The sequence below is a fragment of the Monodon monoceros genome, unplaced genomic scaffold (assembly GCF_005190385.1).
Source record: "Monodon monoceros isolate NGI ecotype Baffin Bay Population unplaced genomic scaffold, NGI_Narwhal_1 Super_Scaffold_15, whole genome shotgun sequence".
Classification (NCBI taxonomy): domain Eukaryota; kingdom Metazoa; phylum Chordata; class Mammalia; order Artiodactyla; family Monodontidae; genus Monodon; species Monodon monoceros.
In genome coordinates this window covers 58121367-58143809 of record NW_021703771.1, presented here as the reverse complement: position 1 = coordinate 58143809, position 22443 = coordinate 58121367, and the positions used below count along the sequence as shown (strand labels likewise).

The 22443-nt window shown below is 36.8% G+C and overlaps 1 protein-coding gene across 2 annotated transcripts in view; it reads right to left on the bottom strand.

Moving 5' to 3' along the window:
* The window catches only part of ENPP1 (ectonucleotide pyrophosphatase/phosphodiesterase 1), a 72300-nt gene that overhangs the window by 25632 nt on the left and 24225 nt on the right, over window positions 1–22443 (bottom strand). For both annotated transcript variants that reach the window (XM_029223577.1, XM_029223578.1), the window contains exons 2-11: window positions 13639–13711; window positions 11325–11441; window positions 10468–10593; window positions 9502–9562; window positions 7261–7358; window positions 5304–5383; window positions 4283–4402; window positions 2882–2991; window positions 1432–1497; window positions 1052–1124 (exon numbers count right to left, since the gene is read on the bottom strand). In XM_029223577.1, coding sequence (XP_029079410.1) covers window positions 1052–1124; window positions 1432–1497; window positions 2882–2991; window positions 4283–4402; window positions 5304–5383; window positions 7261–7358; window positions 9502–9562; window positions 10468–10593; window positions 11325–11441; window positions 13639–13711 — 924 coding nt within the window. The remainder of the gene's footprint in view (window positions 1–1051; window positions 1125–1431; window positions 1498–2881; window positions 2992–4282; window positions 4403–5303; window positions 5384–7260; window positions 7359–9501; window positions 9563–10467; window positions 10594–11324; window positions 11442–13638; window positions 13712–22443) is intronic.

The following is a 22443-nucleotide window of genomic DNA, read 5'->3' as shown; positions in this document are numbered from 1 at the left end:
ATACAGCCCATTGTTTCCATACAAACTGTATTATTCTGTATATGAATATCACAAGGACACAGAATGGTATATGATTTTGGCAAATTACCTCTGGCTCTTCTTTCCTCCTCTCTCCGGGCAAAACCACGGGAGGCAAATTCTTGTGCAGTTTTGCCTGTGTCTTCGGTACTGTATCAAAACAGTCTAACCTTTATCTATAGTCTGTGTATTTCACTGTACTATGAAACAAGCTCTTTCAGCATGGTCTTTCTTTCACTCAAAGATATCCAAGCAACATGGATTGGAATTTTTAAGTATGAAGATAAAGTGGGTTTCGATGAGCCAATAATACTAGCGTTTAACTGAGTTTATAAATTGATGAATATGATTTGAAAAGCGATGGGCTCGACCTTGACTGAAGATGAAACAGAAAAGCAGGTACTTTGGGAAATCTTTAGTGAATAGAAAAAATAGCACTGGTCTTAAAACTTATGTGATCTGATAATCAATTACAAAATGATCCTTAGACTGACTTGTAGCCAAGCTGACCTAGACACGGGTCTTAATAGTGAAAGAATAAAAATTATACTAGCATCTGGCCAATTGTTCGAACCAAGATAAGAACTACAGGAAACTTCCATTTGTCTAATTATGACATGGCTGCATTGACGGCCACACATCTCCCACCTCTAAGAAGGAGCATTTCTGCTTAGCTGAAGGACAGAATCAAAGCAAGGCCATGTGGGTTGTTAACTACACTGAAGTTACTGGAGATAGGTTTTGATGGAAAGAGTACAGAGGGTGGAGTGTGACAGGTCTCATTTGAAATTGAAAATATAGAATTTAACTCATCACTGGTTCAATTCAGCACTGTAGATAGCGTAAAACAAAACAATGCTCCCAACTCTTTTTGATTAAAGTGCATCTCTTGGTTTAATAAAAATGTGCTTAACACTCACTCTTTCCAGAAATCATGGATTCTTATAGAATGGTCTAGAAACCTGCTTCAAAGCAAAGTTCAGTGAGATATTACCAGGTTTAATGAAGTAATCACTGATAAAAATGTACTTACTTCACTGCTGACTGGCCCATAAGAGTGACCTGAAGAATCTGGTTCTTCTAAATACAGAGTGTAAAAGTGTGGTCTAAATCAAACAGTATCAAAATGTAATATTTTACGAACACATTGTAAAACAGAATAGAAAGAATAATTCAACAACTGATAGTGAATAAAAGTTAATACAACACTGGGGTAACATTTCTAAAATTGCTGAGAAATAATTTACATGTTTAGAGTTCTTCAAAATGTGGCTGTAATAGGACACTAAAGAGTTAACTTGGATATAAAACATCATAGCCAATAGCAAAGTTTTCCTGTCATCTATTTAAAATATTCTGACGTTTTTATAAAACAAAGGAGTATTTTATGACAGAAATTAATCGTCTACATACCTTTCATCTTTAGGAAGCTGCAGCCACTTAAGAACAGCTAAAATTCTTTCTTCAAATGGTACTGAACTAATATGAAAGATAAACAAAATGAAAACAAATCTGTGACAACTGTTTGGGTTTAAGATATAAATGTGTGTCTCACTGAAAATTGCATTCAGAGAGACTAAAACAATTCAAGGCATCAAATATGTTCCAAGCAATGTAAGAGTTTCATCTGAAAACTTAAAATTGTTTTCTCGACAAAGAAACGAACATTAAATTTTACACATATGGAAGTTGTAACCGGGTTTAAAAGATTTGCTTCCTATACTCTACCTGAGGATCTTACTCCTGGACCTGAGAATAGCAATTGCTATTCTTGGCATGAATAACCCATGTGTCAATACACTCTTCAAAGAGGACCTCATGAAGAACTCACTCATTGACGACTCTTAGTAAAATTGGGAAGCGGACACCTAATGAGCAGACAGTTCTCCAGGCAACAATTTCTGGGCAGAATTAACGACACCTTCCTGTGGGCACAGGATTTTGCTTACACGTCTCCAGCAGAGTGCTTGCCCAACCTCAAGTACACTTAGTTGTACCTTGAGAAGGTCTCTATCAGACCTTGAGAAGCCAGAGAACATATATCACCACTCTTCAAATCCCCCAGGCCTAGGACAGTGCCTGTCACATAGAATCTCAATAACCATCTATGGAATGAAACTAACAGCAAATAACAAGGTGCCCGTGTGTACCCTAAGGAATAAACAACAGCATAAGGTCACCATAGAAAATCATTATGCATTTCTTGTTTGGAATTTATGAACTTTTCCTTTCGTCCCTCAAATACATTATCGTATTGATTTTATGACATAAATTTCCCAAGTGAAAGACGAAACTATTTTGCTAGTCTCCCTAAAATGATCCAAAGAGAGTTTTCCAGAAAAAAAGTTTCTGTTTTTTTCGTGGTACCTCATGGATTTTGAATATCACAGGGAGGTTACTCCAATCAGTTCTCACATTAAATGGAACGTTTAACAAAGGAATTTGAAAATGCAAATCCAGGGGTGCCATTAATATCTTCTTTTAAATAATATTTCCAGATACCAGAGAGTCACTCTTACCTGTGTCCCTTTAATACTTTCACCTCCTTCTCCTCGTTCTTTCTCCCTAGAGTGAAAATGTGCAGGACCTCTACTTTCACCAGGACTTCCATCTTATTCCTGCCCAAAGATCTGAATGCAAACTCTAACATGTTACCAGTGCTTTCTAGAAAACCTCCAGGAAAAAACTTGTCATGGTTTTACTGTCTATCTATCATCCATCTAAAACTCTTTGAGACAGAGTTCTTATTCTGACAGGTCTCATTTTTCAAACAACATATCATTCAAATGCGAGAACTAAGGCTATGATAAGAAAATAAACAATTCTATGTTATAGGTCCTAGAAAAAGTACAGCTATACATACCCATTATACATCTTATAGATGTCTGGGAAAATTCCATTAATTTTGACATCTGATCCTGGCCAAAAAAATGTGCCCGTCTTCAGGCCTTGATATTTAGCTGTAAGCCAAATCTGGGGAAGCCAGTGAAGGAAAGTTAGGAAATTATGCAAGCATTCATTTCTTAGGAAAACATCTGTTCACGCAACCCCAATGCTTTCCTCCCAAATGCTAGAATGTTTTTGACGTTAATAAGCTCCAGCAGTTAGACTACAAAATAACAATGTAATATGACTTTGAACAGCAGCAAAGCGAAATTAAATAATCAGAAATTAAATTAACCTAAAAAATATGAACAGTTGATAACTCCTGCAACTTTTATAGTCATACTTCTACTTAATAGGTTCCTTCTTTTTTTTTTTTTAACATCTTTATTGGGGTATAATTGCTTTACAATGGTGTGTTAGTTTCTGCTTTATAACATAGTGAATAAGTTAAACATATACATGTGTTCCCATATCTCTTCCCTCTTGCATCTCCCTCCCTCCCACCCTCCCTATCCCACCCCTCCAGGCAGTCGCAAAGCACCGAGCTGATATCCCTGTGCTATGTGGCTGCTTCCCACTAGAATAGGTTCCTTCTTAAAAGAAGAAAAATTCATGAAAGGAAAAAGAAAAGAAAAATTTACAAATATACATATCTTTAACTTATTGACATTTTTGCTTATGTAACTAACATTTATTGAGCACTTATTATTGCCAATTACAGTTCTAAATAGTATTCTAGATTATCAATTCAACTAATCATCACAATAACTCTATGAGGTAGTTAACAGTATTTACAGTATTATTTACAGTACAGATAGGAGAAGATTGAGGCACAGAAAGAATAATTTACCCAAAGTCACACATCTTCAAATGTCAGATCTAAAATCTGAATTTATAACTTGCAAATGCTCTTCTCCTTCCAAGAGGAATACCAAGACTATCCAAATAGACCTTATAGAATTGTCATGGCAATTTATAAAAACTCAAAAGGAGAGCACATCTAAGTCACAATCAGAGAGAATCTTCTAAGTTAGCAAATGCAAACAAAGTCAAAGTTTACACCTGTAGAAACAGTCAGATTTGTGTAGATCAAAATATTACCCCCAGACTACTGCTCTTCGCTACTAGAACAAAAAGGTAAAATCAAGCAGAAAAGAGAACTGGCTCAGCATAACCCAAACCCCACTCTGGAATAAACTACATAATGATACAAGCTATATTTAGAGTTACCTGAATTCATCTCTGTTTGCATAAGGATGGCATAAAACATAGTAAATGAAATGAGTTATTAAAAGCTCCAGGGAATCTGGTATTTTACTCTGCTAGAAACAGATGAGAATAATAAAAATAATTTTAATAGATAAAACAAACAACTCACTGGTTCTCCTTTGTACCACTCAGGATTAAATTTCTCTTTACTTTTAAGTGCAAAGTAAGCATTCCTTTGGGGATCATACATTTTATTGTCAATGAGGCCATGGGATTCTGGATAAAGTCCCTAAAAAATACAAAATAGAAGTTTTATGCACGTTTTAAGTTTTTAAAGTTACAGAACAAAATCATCAAAGAGAAATAGACAACTTAAGCTACACAGAACTTAACCCAGCTTAAGGAGAGAAGAACAAAACAATGGGTATTGTTAAAACACACCCAACCACTCGAGATTTTATGGAGTATTTGTGTTTTAATTTATGTAATAGGAGAAAATAAATTAGGAATGATATGGATGAAGTTCTACATAAAGAAGCAGCCTAATTTTGAAAAAAGTACTGTGTTGTCCTTTTGCATTGCTCAGTGAAACATTTCTTCAGAACAAACTCCTTTTTTGGTTGGGTCCAAGAATAGCTTGTACCAACACAAGCTAAAGTATTAATTCTCTGGCTTCAACCCTAAGGCCTAATGAATTCTACTTTTTTTTTCTGGATTCAAATTAAATCTCCAAACTTTGAGTGAAACAAAAATAGAGCTGTAATCCTACCTAAAGTCAGGCAAAGTGGCTTGCTTAGAACTCATATATCAAGGTGACTGGAAAGACAGCTGAGAACATGGGAGTGCAGACAGCCTGGGGCTCAAATAAAGTAAGATAAAAACTAATCAGAAAAAACAGGACCCAAGAATCAGAGACTCTTAAATTGAAAGGGAACCAAGAAATCATTTCTTGGAGTCTTTAGTCACCTCTTTTCACAGATGGGAAATGGAGACCCAGAAAGTAAAGTGACCTGCCCAAGGCCACAACTAGTTAGTAGAAAAGCTAAGACCAGAACCTAGGTTTCCTTGCTTAACTACACAATGAAAAAGAAGTTATTTTTTTCTGATCTGAAATCTACTTATTCTCTTGAAAAATGTTACATTTACATCTCACTTCTGTGAACATATAAAAGTTGAAATGCAGAGCTTACTGTGACAATGCTGTAGTGATTGGGGAAAGTTTTTGTTGGATATACTGGTCTCATGTTTTTAGCATATGTTCCACAGGTTTCTACAAGGAAAAAAATTAAATATTGTTATTAAATACAACTAACAATCTGTTTCCCTCATTTAGCTTTGGTACCACAGACTTCTAAATAGTTCTAAAAAGTGAACCCAGAAGGGATTTACAACCATATAAAAATTCAGGGTGAATTACAAAGCAACATTTTGGATTCGAATTCAATGTTAAGAGTTAGTGTTTCTCTTACTTAGAAAATCACTAAACAAAATAGTTAAGCCAATGAAATAATTATCCCATACTTATCAATAACATTAAGTTCCAGATGGACCATAATGATTCTTGCTAGATCTTTGTCTGCTACTACTTGGTGGTAACATACTAAATTATAGGATGTAGTTATATTTTAACAACAAAAAACTGCACTAGTAGCTAAATCTGCAAAATTAAAACAAGAATGAAGCAGTAGCTGGGATGACAGTGTCCCACCCCAAAAATCCAATCTAGCTAACTCTAGACAAGTTCAACACTGCTCTAAAGATAAAAAGCATCTTCTGGCTTCAAGTACAAGAAAGGACACAAGTCAAATTGCTGCTGATTTAGCCCTAGTGTCACATTTGTCTTCTGCCTCTACCACTGAAGAGGGAATACATAACTAATGATTCTAGCATATCAATACCCCATTGCCTGAAAATACTCCTCAGATTGGCATGTGTCTGTCTATCTCACTGCCTTCCAAATAGTTCAGAATTACAAGCTACATTCCCCAGCTACACAAAGAGAGGACTTAGTCTAACTGTGTATTGATTTCCTTTCAACTTCATGTATAGGTACCTACAGCTCCTTAATTCTGAACTCAGGTTCTGAACTCATATTTGGTGCTATGGAAACAAACTTTCCTCCTGATGATAACAAAGGGCCATATTCAAACCTCAAAGCTCATGAGCCTGGCTGGTAAGAACAGAGCCTTCCTTGTCCATGCAAGCTCTCTGCTAAAGACTTTTTTATGTCAAATGATTATTTATAAAAACTATTTTCTTCCCAGGAGAAATTAGAAACTGAAGTTTTTAAAAGTTTTCCAAATATGATTTTGGCTTGTCACAAAAGAAGTACAATAAACGTACCTATGTATTTACTGAGAGTGACTTTGATGTTTAAACCAACCTCATATACTCAAGTCTAGTAAATAATGTTTCAGAACTCCAGAAGAACACCAAAACAGTGTATTTACTTACTTCTAGTTCAGTCCAGCATTACACTGTGGCTACTTAAATACTGATCACTGATAACAAGCAATGTTCTACAGTTTTTATACCCATATTTAATTTTTTTTCAGTAACAATGATGATACAAGTGATGCCCATATTACTGGTGGTTAATGTGATTTAAAACTTTGGCATTAATACTAAGAAAAGACAATTCTACTATTGCGTTAGTAACTTATACAATAATCATTCAATTAAGGCTTTATTGAGATAAAGAAGTTGGAAAGATGCTACATGATACTATAAGATAAATAACAAATATTCTATATCTACCCTACTAGAAACATAGCAGAAATACCTTCAGTTTTTGAAATGCTATTTTAAGATGTAATACATATTAGATAAATATATAAATAATTTGTCCATAAAAGGAATCCAAAAGTCTAAGAAAAAAAAGTATATCTTATCTCATCCTTATAACTACAACTATCACCAAGGGATAAAAATCCTAAAATAACTACTATTATCGCAGAATTACTTAAAAGGCAGTTTCAGAACAATTACAATATTAAACACTAGTTCCTTATCATTAGGTTTAACTCTTTTGCAATAGAGGAGTTTAGTAAAACAGATTCTGCCAGTATTTTTCGAAAAAAAGACTCCTTCCTTAGTCTATCTCACTGACACTGTGGCACTCCAATAGTAAACTCTGAAGTTACTCACTCAGCTTGCTAATAACAGGAAGAAGTCCGCCCCAAGTGTGTAAATATTCTGCCCTGAAACCATCCAAAGAAAATAAGAGGGTAGGAGGCATTTCAAACCTGGATAATGAGAAAGAAAGAAAAAAAAATTGTTTAAAGAAGAAGAAAGAAGACACAGATCCAGTGAAGATTTTCCACTGAGGTTGGTATGTAATCTTAGGCAAACTAACAAGCTCAACACACATCCTCATAAAGAATATTTTGTAAGCATCTATATTCACATATATGCTTTTATATTTTATCATATATATCATCAACTAGTACTGATTAAGCACTCATACCATTTTGAGCCACCATACAGAGACCATCATTTATGATTCCTGCTATTCCAAAAGCTAGACCAAAAGCAACTAAAATGTAATAATATTTTCCCAATTTGCAAGAGAATAAATGTTAACAAATAGCATGTTCTAAATTATGTTTCTTGTTTCCACTATTTTTTTTCTGTAAAAGCATTTTCTGATATTGTCTCTACTTGAAACTAATAGATAGTATCTCATATCACATAAATTATATACAATATTTAGCTTTTAAGTTTACCATATTTAAAAGATATTAATATTTAATAGAGAAGTTGGTGAGGTATTTACTACATTTCAATATATAAACAACAAAGAAATGATCCAAAGCTAGAAATGAACAAACAATAAAGGTACACACACACACACACACACACACACACACACACACACACACACAGATTTACATGTGTGGTATGGAAATCCAAAGAGGGAAGCAAAAAAAAAAATGTATAATGATATTCCCAACAAAAGAGAATAACTATGGACAACCATTCCATGGCTACACCAAAACAGGCATGGTTCAGAAATTTTGCAGCTTCTAATGACATCTGATAGACAGTAGGAAAGTCGTATATCATTGGATAACCATGAAAAAACTTTCCACTGAAAGTTTACTCAGTAATTTAAAAATCTGAGCACAAAGATTTACCTTACCTTACCTTTTCCAACTCTACTGCCTCCCCAGCTTACTCTCATACCCAAACACAAATGGAAAAAGGAGGAAATTTGTGTATAATTTCCACTAACGAGTATTTGTACCAGAGTTCTGCTGGGAGACTCTGCAGAATCAGCTGCAAATAGTCTCAATGGTCCATGTCTGTATAAAATTATTTCTGTTCAATCAACAGAAAACATAAAAACAGTTTGCTGGGCCTCCAGGTAAATATACGGGTATAATAATTTCCCGTATAATAAAATGTGTCCTAAATTATGGTCTTCTTGTAAAGAAAGAAGGACTTATATTTTCCACTAACAGAGTCAACATTACAATTGGAAAATAATAGTCAATGTTTAGAAGGAAAAGGAACATTCAAAATTCATTAAGTGTAAAATTTCCAATATATCTTGGAGTTAACAGACATCTTAGGATATATGAGAAGTCCTCTTTGCAAAAAGTCTCTTCTGTTGGAATTTTTTGGGTTTAGTTTTTGCTGCTATTACTGTTGTTTTAAACAGAAAAGAACTCTTCCATCCAACAGAAAACAAAAATACATATTTAAAAAACAAAAATAAATTATATACATAAGTAAGCTAAAATACAGCTTTAAAATGTTTAACAGTCTGGAAAAATCATTATTTTAAAGACATAAAAATATATTTCTGAAGATTAATAATTCAAATTATATGAATTTGAATTCATATATCTTTGTTCAAGTGGAGCAAAGATGATTATGTTTAATACTGTCACCAAATTTCCACCTTCTGAATTCCACACAAATTTTTTTTGATGACCTTGTAAACATAAGGTATTGTAAAAATACTCTAAATACAAAAATAACAAGTATAAATTATAAAAATTATGTAACATCTTCTCACAGACATGTTATCCCCAAAATATATAAATGAACCAAAACACACAAAAAAAATAAAAAGAAGCTGTAATTTGCTATAAGTTCAACTTGAAAAACTTCAAATGAATGTAAACATCCTTCCTTCCTAAGAAGGAAAACACAAATACTTTCTCCCAACACTCATGAATACTAAATATTTATGACCTCTCTTTTTTCCACTAGCTTCCAGAGTGGGGAGTCACGCCATAATCATCTCTATACCACCAGTGCCAAAAGAAGGCTTAACTAAAAATAATATTTACTGAACCAATGAATAATTATTTTTTTTATTTGGAAAGAGAAAAAAATGGTACGCCTAAAAAAAATTAGTATCTCAGAATATAATCTTACCCTGCTGGACACTGTGGATCATTAATGCTCTCACATGTTTCTTCTGCCCAACTTTTCTCACCTAAAACATTTTCAAGAAGTACAATGAGTTAAACACACTCAATAGAAACAATGATTGTGATGCCTGTGAGACACATTAGGACAGATTCCAAAAACAAAATATGTTAAACAGATACATAGATAATATGGGACGTGATTCTAGGGAAACAAAACAAATAAAGGGAGTTATTCTGTTTCAAAATAAAAGTTAGCTGATATCAGGAATTAAAAAATGAATGTATAATTGCAAGACTAAAACATACTACTGTATTTGGGAGAACTTGAAGCCACCTTTTCCATTTTCAAATTGTTAATATTTTCAGCCAAAATTTACAACCCTCCTTCTATCCACCCAACAAAATCTTCTGGTATTAAATCCTTGATGTCTTAGTTCCTCTCATATAGAGCCAGGTTCTGTCAAAGAATTTCAAGGAACCCTGTAACACCTAGATGAGACATCATCATAACATCAGTTTACACAGAATCTCATGCCCTAACTTCACATCCACTCTCTCAATGCACAGTAGACATTGTCCTCACTTACTATAAAGGAACCTGTTATATAGTCAGCCAGGACCGCAAAAGTGATCTTTCCACAAGTACAGCGTTAAATATGCAGCTAATATCAAAATAACATGAGGGGGTTGTAGCAGAAGAGTGAGTGACTACAGATAAAACAACACTGGCCATGTTAGATAATGGTAATTATTAAGCTGGGTGATGCAAGCTTCATCACATATTCTCTCTATTCAGGTATATATGTTTGAAATTTTCCTTAATACAATGTTTTTTAAATATTTTTTCAGCTAATATGGTGGGTCAATAACTATGACTTCTAATGTAAAAAATACATCTGTGCTAAACCCCGCTAGGACCTAGGAAGATGTAAGCCTGCCTCTGAACCCGGCGAGGGCATGACCTCCTGACCTCGGCACACGGAGCCATGGTTGATGCAGCAGTCGCCCTTGTCCTTGCAGTCATCCGAACAGGAGCAGAGGCTTCGGGACAACCTTTTCTCACCACACCTGAATTTGCTGCAAGTCCATATCCGTTCTAGAAACAAATATCAACATAATACATTTCATGGTCCAAATTCAACATGTCCAAAGTGAATATAGAAATGTCTCTGGAACATGATCCATGAAGAGACAATGGACCATTTTCTAACCCTTAGTCAGTCACAGAACCTGCCACCACAGTGGTCAATCTGAACTGAGAGAAAATATTCAGGCAGTAATTATTATTCACTAAAAAGCCAGAATCTCATCATTTTAAAATGTAAACAAACATAATTCTTATTATACAACTCCCATGTCCATCTTGGCTTCTTCCACCAGTCATTGTCAGAGTTCTCAAAATTTAATCTAAACCTGGCTCGCTCCCATTTAAATGTTATTCCATGTCATACGTAGAGAAGACCAAATCAAACAGAAAATTTCCATAGTCTGATGGTTTTACTTTGAAGTTTAAGTGGACATCTTAAGAACTCTTGCTTTAATAAGCCCATAGAAATATTCATACATTTTAAGCAGCCTTTTTGAACTTAGGTGAAATGCAAATTAGACTACATAGGCTGTCAGCATACATTAAAAACAGGCAGTTTTGCTATCCATAAAACTTTTAACAAGGCAAAACATGTAAATTTTTTCTCTCAGAAAATATAAAGGCCAAATTTTTAAAAATCTCAAATGGGTTAGGTAAATCACATACCTAAAAGATGCAGAACTTTTCTTTGCTCTTTTACCAAGGCCCATGACTCCATCTTTTCCCCTGCATATTTTTACCTGGTTCTATACACGTCTCCTGGTAATCTAGACAGCAGTTTCCAAGATCAACGCAGGCAACATCACAGCGACAGTTCCCAAATGTTCTCTCAAAACAGCGACCTTTGCAACTTTTAACTGAAAATATTGAAGGAGTTAGATGTTTCTAATCATTATATAATTACAAAGCAAACATCAATTAATACACCTAAGTTAGTTATAGTTAGGTTCAAATATTGTTTTAGAAAACACAGATGGGGTGGGCAAAAAGTTAACCAAGAATCTTTTCACAAATACATGTAGAAAGTGACACAGTAAGGCAGTATATAAGGCAGTAACCTTATAGAGTTTGCAATTTTATCTCTTGCCGTAGGAAAAAAAGATGACTTTTTCTTTTATATGTTATAAACCCTACTGGGGGCAATAAAACTTAAATACTTTTGAATAATAAAGAAAAGAAAAATAAGAAGAGCTTGTTCTGAAGATTTTATGCAGAGTTCTCTAAAAAGTGATAATCTATGAATATTTCAGAAAGACAGAGAATACCTGACTTACATCATTCTCAGTCTGGTGTAAAGGAGAAGTAATGTGTTTGTACAGAACATGTTCTGCGGGACCCATCTCCCACCATCACCTAGAACATCCATTGCACCTTCAGATCCAGCCTGCTCCCTTTGAGAAACTTTCCCAAACTCCCAGTCGAGGTCCTTTTTCCTTTTCTTAAGTTTGTATAAAACCTTACCCTTCATCTCAGTCACTCACTTCCATTTGTAACTAGATCATTTGGTTAATATCCCAGTCTCACCCTAGAGCACAAACTACTTAAGAACAAAGACCACATCTGGAAGTTACCCAGTACACTGTATCCCTGGTGCCTAGCAAGAGCCTTGACTATAGCTGGTACTAATAAGTTTTTGTTAAATGGATAAATGGCAGATATGGAAGGAAAATACTTTTCATTAAAAACAATTTTACATTGTAACTCTTTACTAGTTACCTAGAATAAGCTAGGTTTTTATTGGATTACTAAAAAATCAGGGTGGTAAGAAAAAAAAATCCACTTATAAAATAATGGAAGTCCAAAAGAAAAAAATGAATAATCCTAGCTCTTGACTGCAATGGTCTCCTGACCCAAGAAGGCACTGCCACAGAGTTTAACTCTCATTTAACACCGGGAAACTAGGCAATTTCAAGGACATGAAATGACAATAATAATTTCTAGGGTCAAAAATATTACCTTTCCTGACCCAAGGGGGAAAAGCTATTATAATAATAGCTATTACTTGGAGCTCACTAATACGTTCCTAGTCATTTAAAAAATAATATGCATTCCATGTTGAGTTCAGATTAAAATGACTGTTTTCAATCATTCGGTTTTATTTTTACATGCCAAACTGAACTCAAGGGGAATTACTTTGGGTCTAAAGGCTACACGGGTGAACACTAAAGTCTATAGCTTTTTAATTGTATTAAACATTGACAGTTTGCTCTGAATAGTTGCTGACTAAATATATAAAATTACATTTCATTCATTTCAACAATAAATGACAGCTTAACAATCACTAAAAATTTTTAAATGACTAATATCACAATTACAGAAGAGTGGAACAGAAGGATTTGTTCAATTTTCAAAACCAAATTCCCTAGGAAGACCATCAGTGATTTTAACGGGGAAAAAATAAAAACTACCTCAGAGCCGAAATAATGACTGCTACAGTGTACTGTGAGTCATAGTTTTATTCACAGTAATCTTGTCAGTGTTGGCTAGATTTCTGCACTCAGCTATATATATATATATTAGCTTAAAACTATCACTGTTGCTTTGAAATGTCTGCAATTTTAAAAGACTTAAAAGCATGTAAGGATAAGTTTCTGGTTGCCCAGGGATGCAAATTGGTTACCTAGTAACCTCCAGGGCTAACTCCTTAGGGAGAAAAAGTGTTTGGGAGTCACTGGAGGAAGTCAGGGAGACAGGCTCCAGGAGCACAGCACCAGAACCTGTCAGCCAGCTGCTTGTTTGTGTCTTTGTTCTTTATTTTTTGCTGTTTTGAGGTTTTTCTGTTTGTTTGATTGGTGGGTTGGTTTTTTGGTCATAGCCCCTCTTCATCATTATGGGATGAAGTTCTGCAAGTAAATAAAATAGTATATGGCTAAAATAAAAAAAGAGCTTCAAGAAAAAGGCTCAAACCAGCATGAAATTTGCACTTTCTATGGAGTACTCAAGGGATTAGGACATAACGCTTATCTCAATCACATTCTGAAAAAGGCTGACTAGTACCCCTACACACACACACACACACACACACACACACACACTAATTACTGTACTAATTACCTTCTTTGGCACAGCTTGGTTTCAACCCAAATATACAACCAAGGATTGTCGTTAACACACAGACTGACAATACCTGTGGAGAGAAAAAAAAAATAGATGTAGTTTCCAAGCCCTTTTATTTCTTCAAATGTTTTATTTCTTTAAATACTTCTAAACTTGTTGGTGCTGCTCTGTTTCCTGATCTGGTGCTGGTCACGTGATGTGTGCACCTTGGAAAAATTCAAACTGCACATTTTTGCTTCAGGTACTTTTCTGTATGTACGTCATACTTCAACAACAAGTTTACTTAAATATTAGCAAACAAATCTATGCCTTCCTAGGTTAATGCTGCCAGAAATTTCCCAGTGGATGTAAATGAATCCAGTCCAAAAACTTATAATAATTAAGGTAGGGAGAAAAGAAACCTAACAATTTTCTACTTGTTAATCCATAAAAGGCAATATGAGAATATCAGATGCCCCTTTTAACAGTTTAATTACACAAACCTAAACACTATTCTCATATTCACTGTGACAGCTTGTGGGAATGAGCAACAGACAGGGTTGGACGACGACATCCCGGACCCAAATGTTACCACAAACTGGTTGTGTAGAGATTTGGAGCAGGTCACTTTAACATTCCACACATCAATTTACTCGCTTATAAAATTAAAGGGCTGGACTCCTTGGATCCCTAAAAATCTTTCCAGCTCTAACATTCTGCAACTTTCTCATTCTCCACTATTCTGGACTTTGACATTTGACTTTAACTAGATCATTTGGTGAATATGGTGTAAGCGATTACACCATATAACTCCCAAGAACAATGACAGAAGTTTATTTGTGAGTTAGAAAAAAAAAAAAAGCAGAATAATCTACAAAATAGTCCTCAATATTTTTCAGTGGAATGGAGTTCCCTTGGCAGCTCTCTGGAATGTCACATTTCAGGACAATTCAATAAAATATTCATTGAGCACCAACTATGTGTAAAGACTATATTATGCATCGAAGGAAAGAATAAGAGACCCCCCAGGGAGCTTCTACTCTTTGGGAAAAGGCAAAAGCAACAGCACAAATGGTTCATATTTGGTAGACTCTAGTTGCAGAGTTCTATAGCTGTTTAAAGAAGAAAGGCTGGGGTGGCCGGTGAGAAAGAAATCAGAAAAGACTTCATAGAGGAAGCCTCTGGGCTGGACTCTGAAGAGGGGAAATGATGGCATGATATTGCCAGGCAGAGCTGATGGAAAGGAAGAGAGGGCAGAGCAGAGAAAAGCCAGTATAAGGAAAGGCTTGCAGGAAGGAAGGCATATGGGAGGTGGCAGATGAATGATGAGCAGCCTACTTTGGCTGGAACCCAGAATATGAAAAAGGGGAATGGACACAGTATGGAAGGGTGGCGTGGCATTTCCCCAAAGCCAAGATGAAGAGATACTAAAGACAGGAGGGATGGGTGAATGGCACAGGGTGGGTGGTGGGTAGAGGCTTTTTTATGTTTTCTGAACTCATTCCCTCCAATAAAACATACTGAGTATTGACTGTATGCTGATGTGCAGTTTAGGTACTGGGTACTCAGTAATAAAAGAGACATGACCTCTGTCCTCAGCATGCCTACTGTCAAGGGACTGCAGAACTAAAGAGGAAGTGAATGGCAAATAAACTGAGGAAGCAGGTCTAACTCATTTCAAAAGAAAACGAAGGCAAAGGAAAAAAGAGTGAAAGTACAGTGGGTCTAAAATACAACAGGGTCTAGGTCAGGTTCTTTTTTTAGGAAATCAAAAACCTAAATGTATATATTTCCATTAAAATAAAGAGCCATCAGAAGAAGAGCTTGAACAAATAAGTAAAGAATGGCAAATAGAACAATGTCGTAAGAGTACTAATGGATTCTCCTAAGCCTTTAATGGTGGTGTAAACTAACACAGACTTATGGAAGAGTAATTCTGAAGGATCTATCAAAATCAATAAAAACTCTCTTACTGTCAATTATAAATATATAGGGAAATGAAAAAATAGTAAAACTAATCTGTATTTAGTATCCTGTAATTTAAACCATGCAAAATTAAAGTTTTATTTCTTTGTAATAAACCTATCAAGAATAGTTTGAACAGCGTTTTATCCACTTCTCACAATACACAGTGAGAATCTTTTATATGCCTTGGCAAATTGTCACATTCCTTTCTAAGTTTAGATAAGTTTCCAACGTTTTAACCTTTGTACTTTTAATATCATGAAATATCTCCAAAAATTCCATTAATATGAATCTTTGTATCACTGTCACTTCCTCTGGGACATCTTCATCCTTTCCATCACAACCATGCTTCTCATGTCAATAAATTCACTGTCACTAATTTCCTTTGGCTGCATATGTAGAGTCTGTTGAACAGCGGCAGTGTTAGCCTACCCACAGTCAGCTATCTCTTCCGTAACCCCATCTACATTTGATCTGAATTTCATTTCCAGCATTATCACTTTTTTTTTTTTTTTTTGCGGTGTGTGGGCCTCTCTGTTGTGGCCTCTCCCGTTGCGGAGCACAGGCTCCGCGATGGCTCACGGGCCCAGCCACTCTGCGGCATGTGGGATCTTCCCGGACCGGGGCACAAACCCGTGTCCCCTGCATCGACAGGCAGACTCTCAACCACTGCGCCACCAGGGAAGCCCATCACTTTTCTTTTTTTAACTGCACTTTATCGGCCAATTCCCTCCCTCAATTATTCATTTCTATAAAATGTGATGTAGGTCTACCACTGGCAGATAAAAAAGCAACACAAGTACTTGTTTTTCTGTCTGTGCTGAACTGACCAACAGATGCATAGTAACCAATCACTGACACACTTTAAAAGAAGTGACACTGGTCACTGACCATGATATGCATCTATTATTTGCATAGTGTTTTGTGGACTGAAAAAGCTAGTAGCAAAGATTGTACTTTGCAATTACTCATGGTCAATAAATCTTAGTTACTGAAATTTGAACCATGTTGTTGGGAGGCTGGTGTCATTTAATTAAACTGTGGGAACTGAAATTGTACATGTCAGAGAACCATGCAAAGCTAGCACTGCCTGTACTCTCACAAGTGGGCAGTAATATAGTATATAACATAATAATATATATATCCAAGGATGTTTAATTCAGAACTGTTTGTATTTGAAAAAAAATAAAACAAAACAGAAACAACCTAAGCTCATTATAAGAAACTGCTTTAAACAGTCAGGTTAATCATACAATAAAATACTCTCAGGGGATTAGCCTCAGAGATAGGTGGGTGAGAAGAAGGCTTAAAGATACAAAAACCAAAAAAAGCTGAGGGGTAGCCATAGGAAGTTGGAAGCAGCCCTTCAATCCTTCTCTGTAAGTAAGAAGCATCTATGGGGAGTGAAGAAGCCAAGGTGGGGCTCTGAAGTGATGAAGGGGGCTTAGGAGACCCCACGTGAAGGATGGCAGCAAATCAGTAGGGACAACAGAGATGGAGTCAATAATGGAAGCGTGAACAGACCCTCCAGCTCTGGGGGCCCAGCTTAACTGAGATCATGAATTGTTTGTAATAAGACCCAGAGGCCTGGAATTCCAGGAGTGGGAGTGGGGGAGTGGGGTAAAAAGATAACACGGCATGGGGAGATAGGAAGGGAGGGGAAACAGAAAAGGGAACAAGAGAGTCAAGGTGTGACTGCAACAGCTGAACAGGGAGGGTTAGGACCATGTGAACATGGGTATTTGGATGCAGAACCGTGAGAAGTGAAGGATCGAGTGAATGAAGGAGTGGGAATGAGGGAGGGAGTGAGGAAGGAAGAAGAACAGAAGTTATGGACTCTGAAGAGAATTTCAGAGTCTGAGTTCTCCGAAGTGGGACGGTTTGGAGTGGAGGTGAACCCAAAAGTAGAAACCTGAAATTGGCATAAGGTACTTGCTGGAAGTAAGAAGACGAAAAAGTTCTACTACTTTTACTAGTCATCGGAGTTAACCTTTTGACAATGAATGAAAATCATGATAAGAGAAGTTATTTATATTCTCAAATTTATTGACTTACAATACATATTCCCTCACTGCTGAAGAAATTCAGTCATGAAGATGTATTCCAATAACCTTACTGTTCTAACTAAATATAAAACAAAACTTGTGAACAGTTCTGCTACAAATAAGTCTCATCTTGAAAAAACTATGAAAAGATTTAGTGGTAAGCAAGCATTTAAATTGCAACCATGAGTTTAAAGCATACATGATATATGAAGATCTTTGCCCTCTTGTTAAGCTACAGAAGAGGCATGCTGATTTTTTTAATCACCTCTTTGTTACTAAAAGATATTATTTAGATTTACCTTTTAGATAATGCATAGCATGAAACTGAAACTAAAGTATGACCATAGAAACAATCATTTCACCTCTGTAAAAGATGAAATTTAAATTACCTACTACTTTGTTACACAACACCCAATCAGAATAGTTTTTAGTAGGAAATTTCTCTCCAACGATTATCAGAGCTGTGAAATCTAATTCAATTTGAATTTTCTTCTCAAAGTAGTTTAATCCAACAATGTCAAAATCCACCATCCTTTCATACCTCTATAACAATTTAGGTAGTTTTCAAGTTTTGATATTTTCTTAGAAGCTATAGACAAAATATTTTATCTTAGAAAACATAAAGCTTGGAGACATACAAGCAAAAGTAAAGTTGTTGGAATGTTTTGCCTCTATGTTAGAACAATATTTATTTGGAGTATCCTGCTTGTTTAGTTAGAGTCCCTGAATCATTTCTTGGACATTTAGTGAACCAAAACAGATATAAAGAAATCACTCAATTTTTTTTCTCACAAATTCCCTCAAACACAGTGGCATCCACATAATGAGTATTATTCTTTCTTTATCAAGTATTCATACAAATGTGTCTACTGGCCTTTGCTAAAGGCCAGAGATGCAAATGAAAGCAATTCCTCCCGACAGAGAAAGCATGTGGACATTAAAATGAATGATTACAATGGAACTGAAAAAGAGCTACAGTTGAAATATGTAAAAAATGTTAACATGCTACCAGCACAGTGGAGAGAAGAAAAGGAGAGAATGGTTACAAAAGCCTTCACAAAGAGAAAGGGGGGAAAAAAGGAGTTTCCCCTTCAATCAATAAACAAATGTTTGAGTGCCTGCAATATGCACTGGACTTCCATTCTGTGGAGAAGCACAAAATTAAAACAAAAAGAATTTGTGGTGAAATCCCTAATCTGAGTTGATAATCTACTCAGGGCAACAACTCTAGAATTTGTTGATGATAAAGACATGAGACAGTGAGAAGTAACCTAAGAATTAAACTACATAGTGACAATGTGTCACCCATGCACCCATGCATAGGTACAGAAACTATTTTTTAACTGTACAGGCTAGCTGTGTTTTATCAACAAGATGCCACAAAGGCCCGCGGCAAAACCAGACTGAACCAGCTAGATCCAAGATGGCAGACAAAGCAGGCTAATGGTCACTATTTTCCTTGACTTGATTTATCTCTGTGTTTCCATATCAACCCCTGAGAGCTGAAGGACACTTGCCCTGATTTATCTCTGTGTTTGTTTCAAAAGTACCTGGTGTTGGTGTTTTCAGCTCTACTGGGAGAGATACATGCTTTGAGTGATACACAGTGGTCAACCGCTCAGAACCTGGCCCTGACTTGACCACAGGACCACACCTGTGCAGATGAAACCTGGAGGAGTCCAAGAGAAGAGTTACCTTTGCTTCATCCCTATGCTAAGATCTTTGCCCAGTGGGGGGATTTGTACTCTGCTTGCACAACTGGTGCCGTGTGCAAAGGAGTGTGGAAGACTGCGCATGCCCGGGCTGCCCCTGGAAATCTCCACCCCTTTCCTAGTGTCCTGATGACCTGTCTGCCTCCTGACCCTTAAGATTCCCTCACTTCCCTCCCTTAGAGGAGATGGTACCTTTAGAGCATGAGCTCCCCTTCTCCATTCTCTGGCCATTGAATAAAAGCCTGTCTTGCTTGCACCAAACTCAGTTTCGTTATCGGCAGCGTGAACCTGAGCGCGGGAAAGAACTCCCTGATCCAGCCAGGGGGCCCCAAGAGAGGGGCCTGGTGTCTAATTCAGTAACAAATCTATGCAATGGTGCTTTGTGCAAAGCCAGGGAAGTATAGAAAATAACACCAGTCTGGGAAAGAGAGAATAACGGTGATTACAGTAGTAGCCATCACTTCTACAGAACAATAGCAACTATCCCTTCTGTAGTACTTGCTATGTGCTAGGCACTTTTCTAAGAGTTTTCTATCAAACCATTTAATCCTCACAATAACACTGTGACACAGATTATTGTATTTACCCAGTTTAAGGAAACTTAGCCGCAGAGAGGTTAGCAACTTGCCAAGGATCACAGAGTTGATAAGTGACATGGGCAAGATTAGGACTTAAGCAGTCAGATTGTAAAGGGAGTGGGGCAGGAGGTGGGGACACGGGAGTGGCTGAAAGGTGGCTGTGGCCTTCGGGGCAGTCAGTGTGGAGCTGCTGCAGATTTAAACATGAAAGTGACATGACTGGATTTATAAATTCTAGAAAGATCCTTTGGTGACACTGTGAAAGGCTGTGCCATAAGCCACTCACCCGCCTGTCTTCTCTCAGGAGATGCTCTGTCCTCCTCTGGGTCTTTCCAATTACTGCAGCCCTGACCATGCTCTGGGAGATTTGTTTATCTGTCTGTCTTTGACTGGACTGTGAGCTCCAGGGAGGCGTGGATTTATTGACTCATCTCTGTATTTTCTAGGTCTAGCAGAGTGCCTAGCGCATAGACATTCAAAATAACTGTTGGCCTGAAAAATCAGTAAACTGATTTAATTAAACAATTTGGGGGAAAACTATAAATCTCCCCCTTTTCTTCATCTGAGTTGACAAAGTCAATCAGTTTGTTAAGTGCCTTTATATAAAGGGTGCCTATAATAAATATAGGGGAAAAGCATTTTTTTAGGAAATAGACAACTGCTGGATTTGGTATTCAAATGTGACAGATGCCTCTCCAATTTGAAGATGAATTAGCTGACCACATTGCCTATCAGTCAGTCCTCTGACCTTTTACTCAAGCAGCATGCTTTCTGGAAACGACTCTGTGGGAACTCGGACCTATGCGTTGCTGGAGCCTTCGGGGGATTTCCTTTCCTAGAGGATAAGGATTAGATCCTAATGCAACGAGCCCAGTGCCAAGAAACTCCCACCAGCGGCTCAGAGGGATGTCACGCTCAAAGATAATGTCTTGTTTTTGAAGAACTTTGAAGTGTTACAAAGTTCAGTGTAGAAGTTAGAACAACTGCTTGAGTGTATTGAGAAGTTTTTTAAAGACAAGGTTCTAACTTTTGCTTGGCCTCTTATATACTCAGTATCGTTTTAGTTACATTTGACTTAACTGAAGATTCTCCCAAATGGCAGTGAAATTTTATGTGAAGCAATTTGTATAACTGGTCAAATGAAAAGGGGGAAGGAGATACTACGCCCTGGACAAGCACATCACTTAGAGGCAAACCTCACACTCAACCTCTCAGTGAAACCTGAACACGCTGAAGAAGTTGACATCTACCTGGCAGAAAGGGGTTCTGTTTCAAAATGGCGAGGGTTCAAATCCCACCTCTGTTCATTCCTTTTTTTCAGCATTCAACAAATATTTCCTGAGAGGCTACCACGTGTTAAGAAGAGTCTCGTGGGCTTCCCTGGTGGCGCAGTGGTTGGGAGTCTGCCTGCCGATGCAGGGGACGCGGGTTCGTGCCCCGGTCCGGGAAGATCCCACATGCCGCGGAGCGGCTGGGCCCGTGAGCCATGGCCGCTGGGCCTGCGCATCTGGAGCCTGTGCTCCGCGACGGGAGAGGCCACAGCAGTGAGAGGCCCACGTACCGCAAAAAAAAAAAAGAAGAGTCTCGTGCTGGGTATACACCAGGAAATGGAAACATTTCAGTGCTTTCAGGGAGCTTACCTTCTTGTGACTTATAGACAACCACCAACTATGTGACTTAGAAATGTTTCATATCCTTGCTAAACATTATTTTTTATCTATGAAGTGGTGATAATACACACCGCAAAAAATTGGCACAAGCCTTGGACATAATTTACAGAAAGTACCCAGATTGGTGACTGGGGCACTGAGGTACTCCATAAATGACAGTTCCTACTAGGAATATCCAACTCACTTTGAGCACTGAGACATTACAGATTCTTCCACAGGAACAATATAACCTTATCAATGTTTAATCAAACTTCAGGGCATTCTTTCTTATTTGCTGTTAAAAGAAATGCCATAAACTAGTATACTAATATTTCCCTTTTTCTTGGGGGGGGTGGTTAATTCTGCAGTAATCTGTTTAACAGTGGTTGAAGACCATCCACTGGTAAAGAAAATATGTCAAAAAGGTGTAATAGAGAAGAAAAGCAAATTATTATTTTGCAGGGAATGGCTGTACTGGTAACTTTAGTTGTACCTATACAGCAGCTCTCCAACCCATGCCACTGAAAAAGGGATCCATGTAAACACCTATTTGTGTATTAGAGATTACTCCAGATTCATATCTGCACACTTAACAAAGATTAGTTGTGGACTGATCCAAGCACCGTGCATATAAAAATCTCTAGAAAAAGTCTGAAACAAACACCTTAGTGTTTGTATATATATACTTCTCAAAAACTACACTTCCTACACTTCATCCTAAGGCAAAAAAATTATGTACAAATATTTAGATACAAATATATACATGCAGTACTATTTATAACAAAAAATAGACATATGTACAATGTCTAATAATAGGAAAATGGCTAAGGAAAATATGGACTGTGTATATGAGTATTATACAGCCATTAACAGT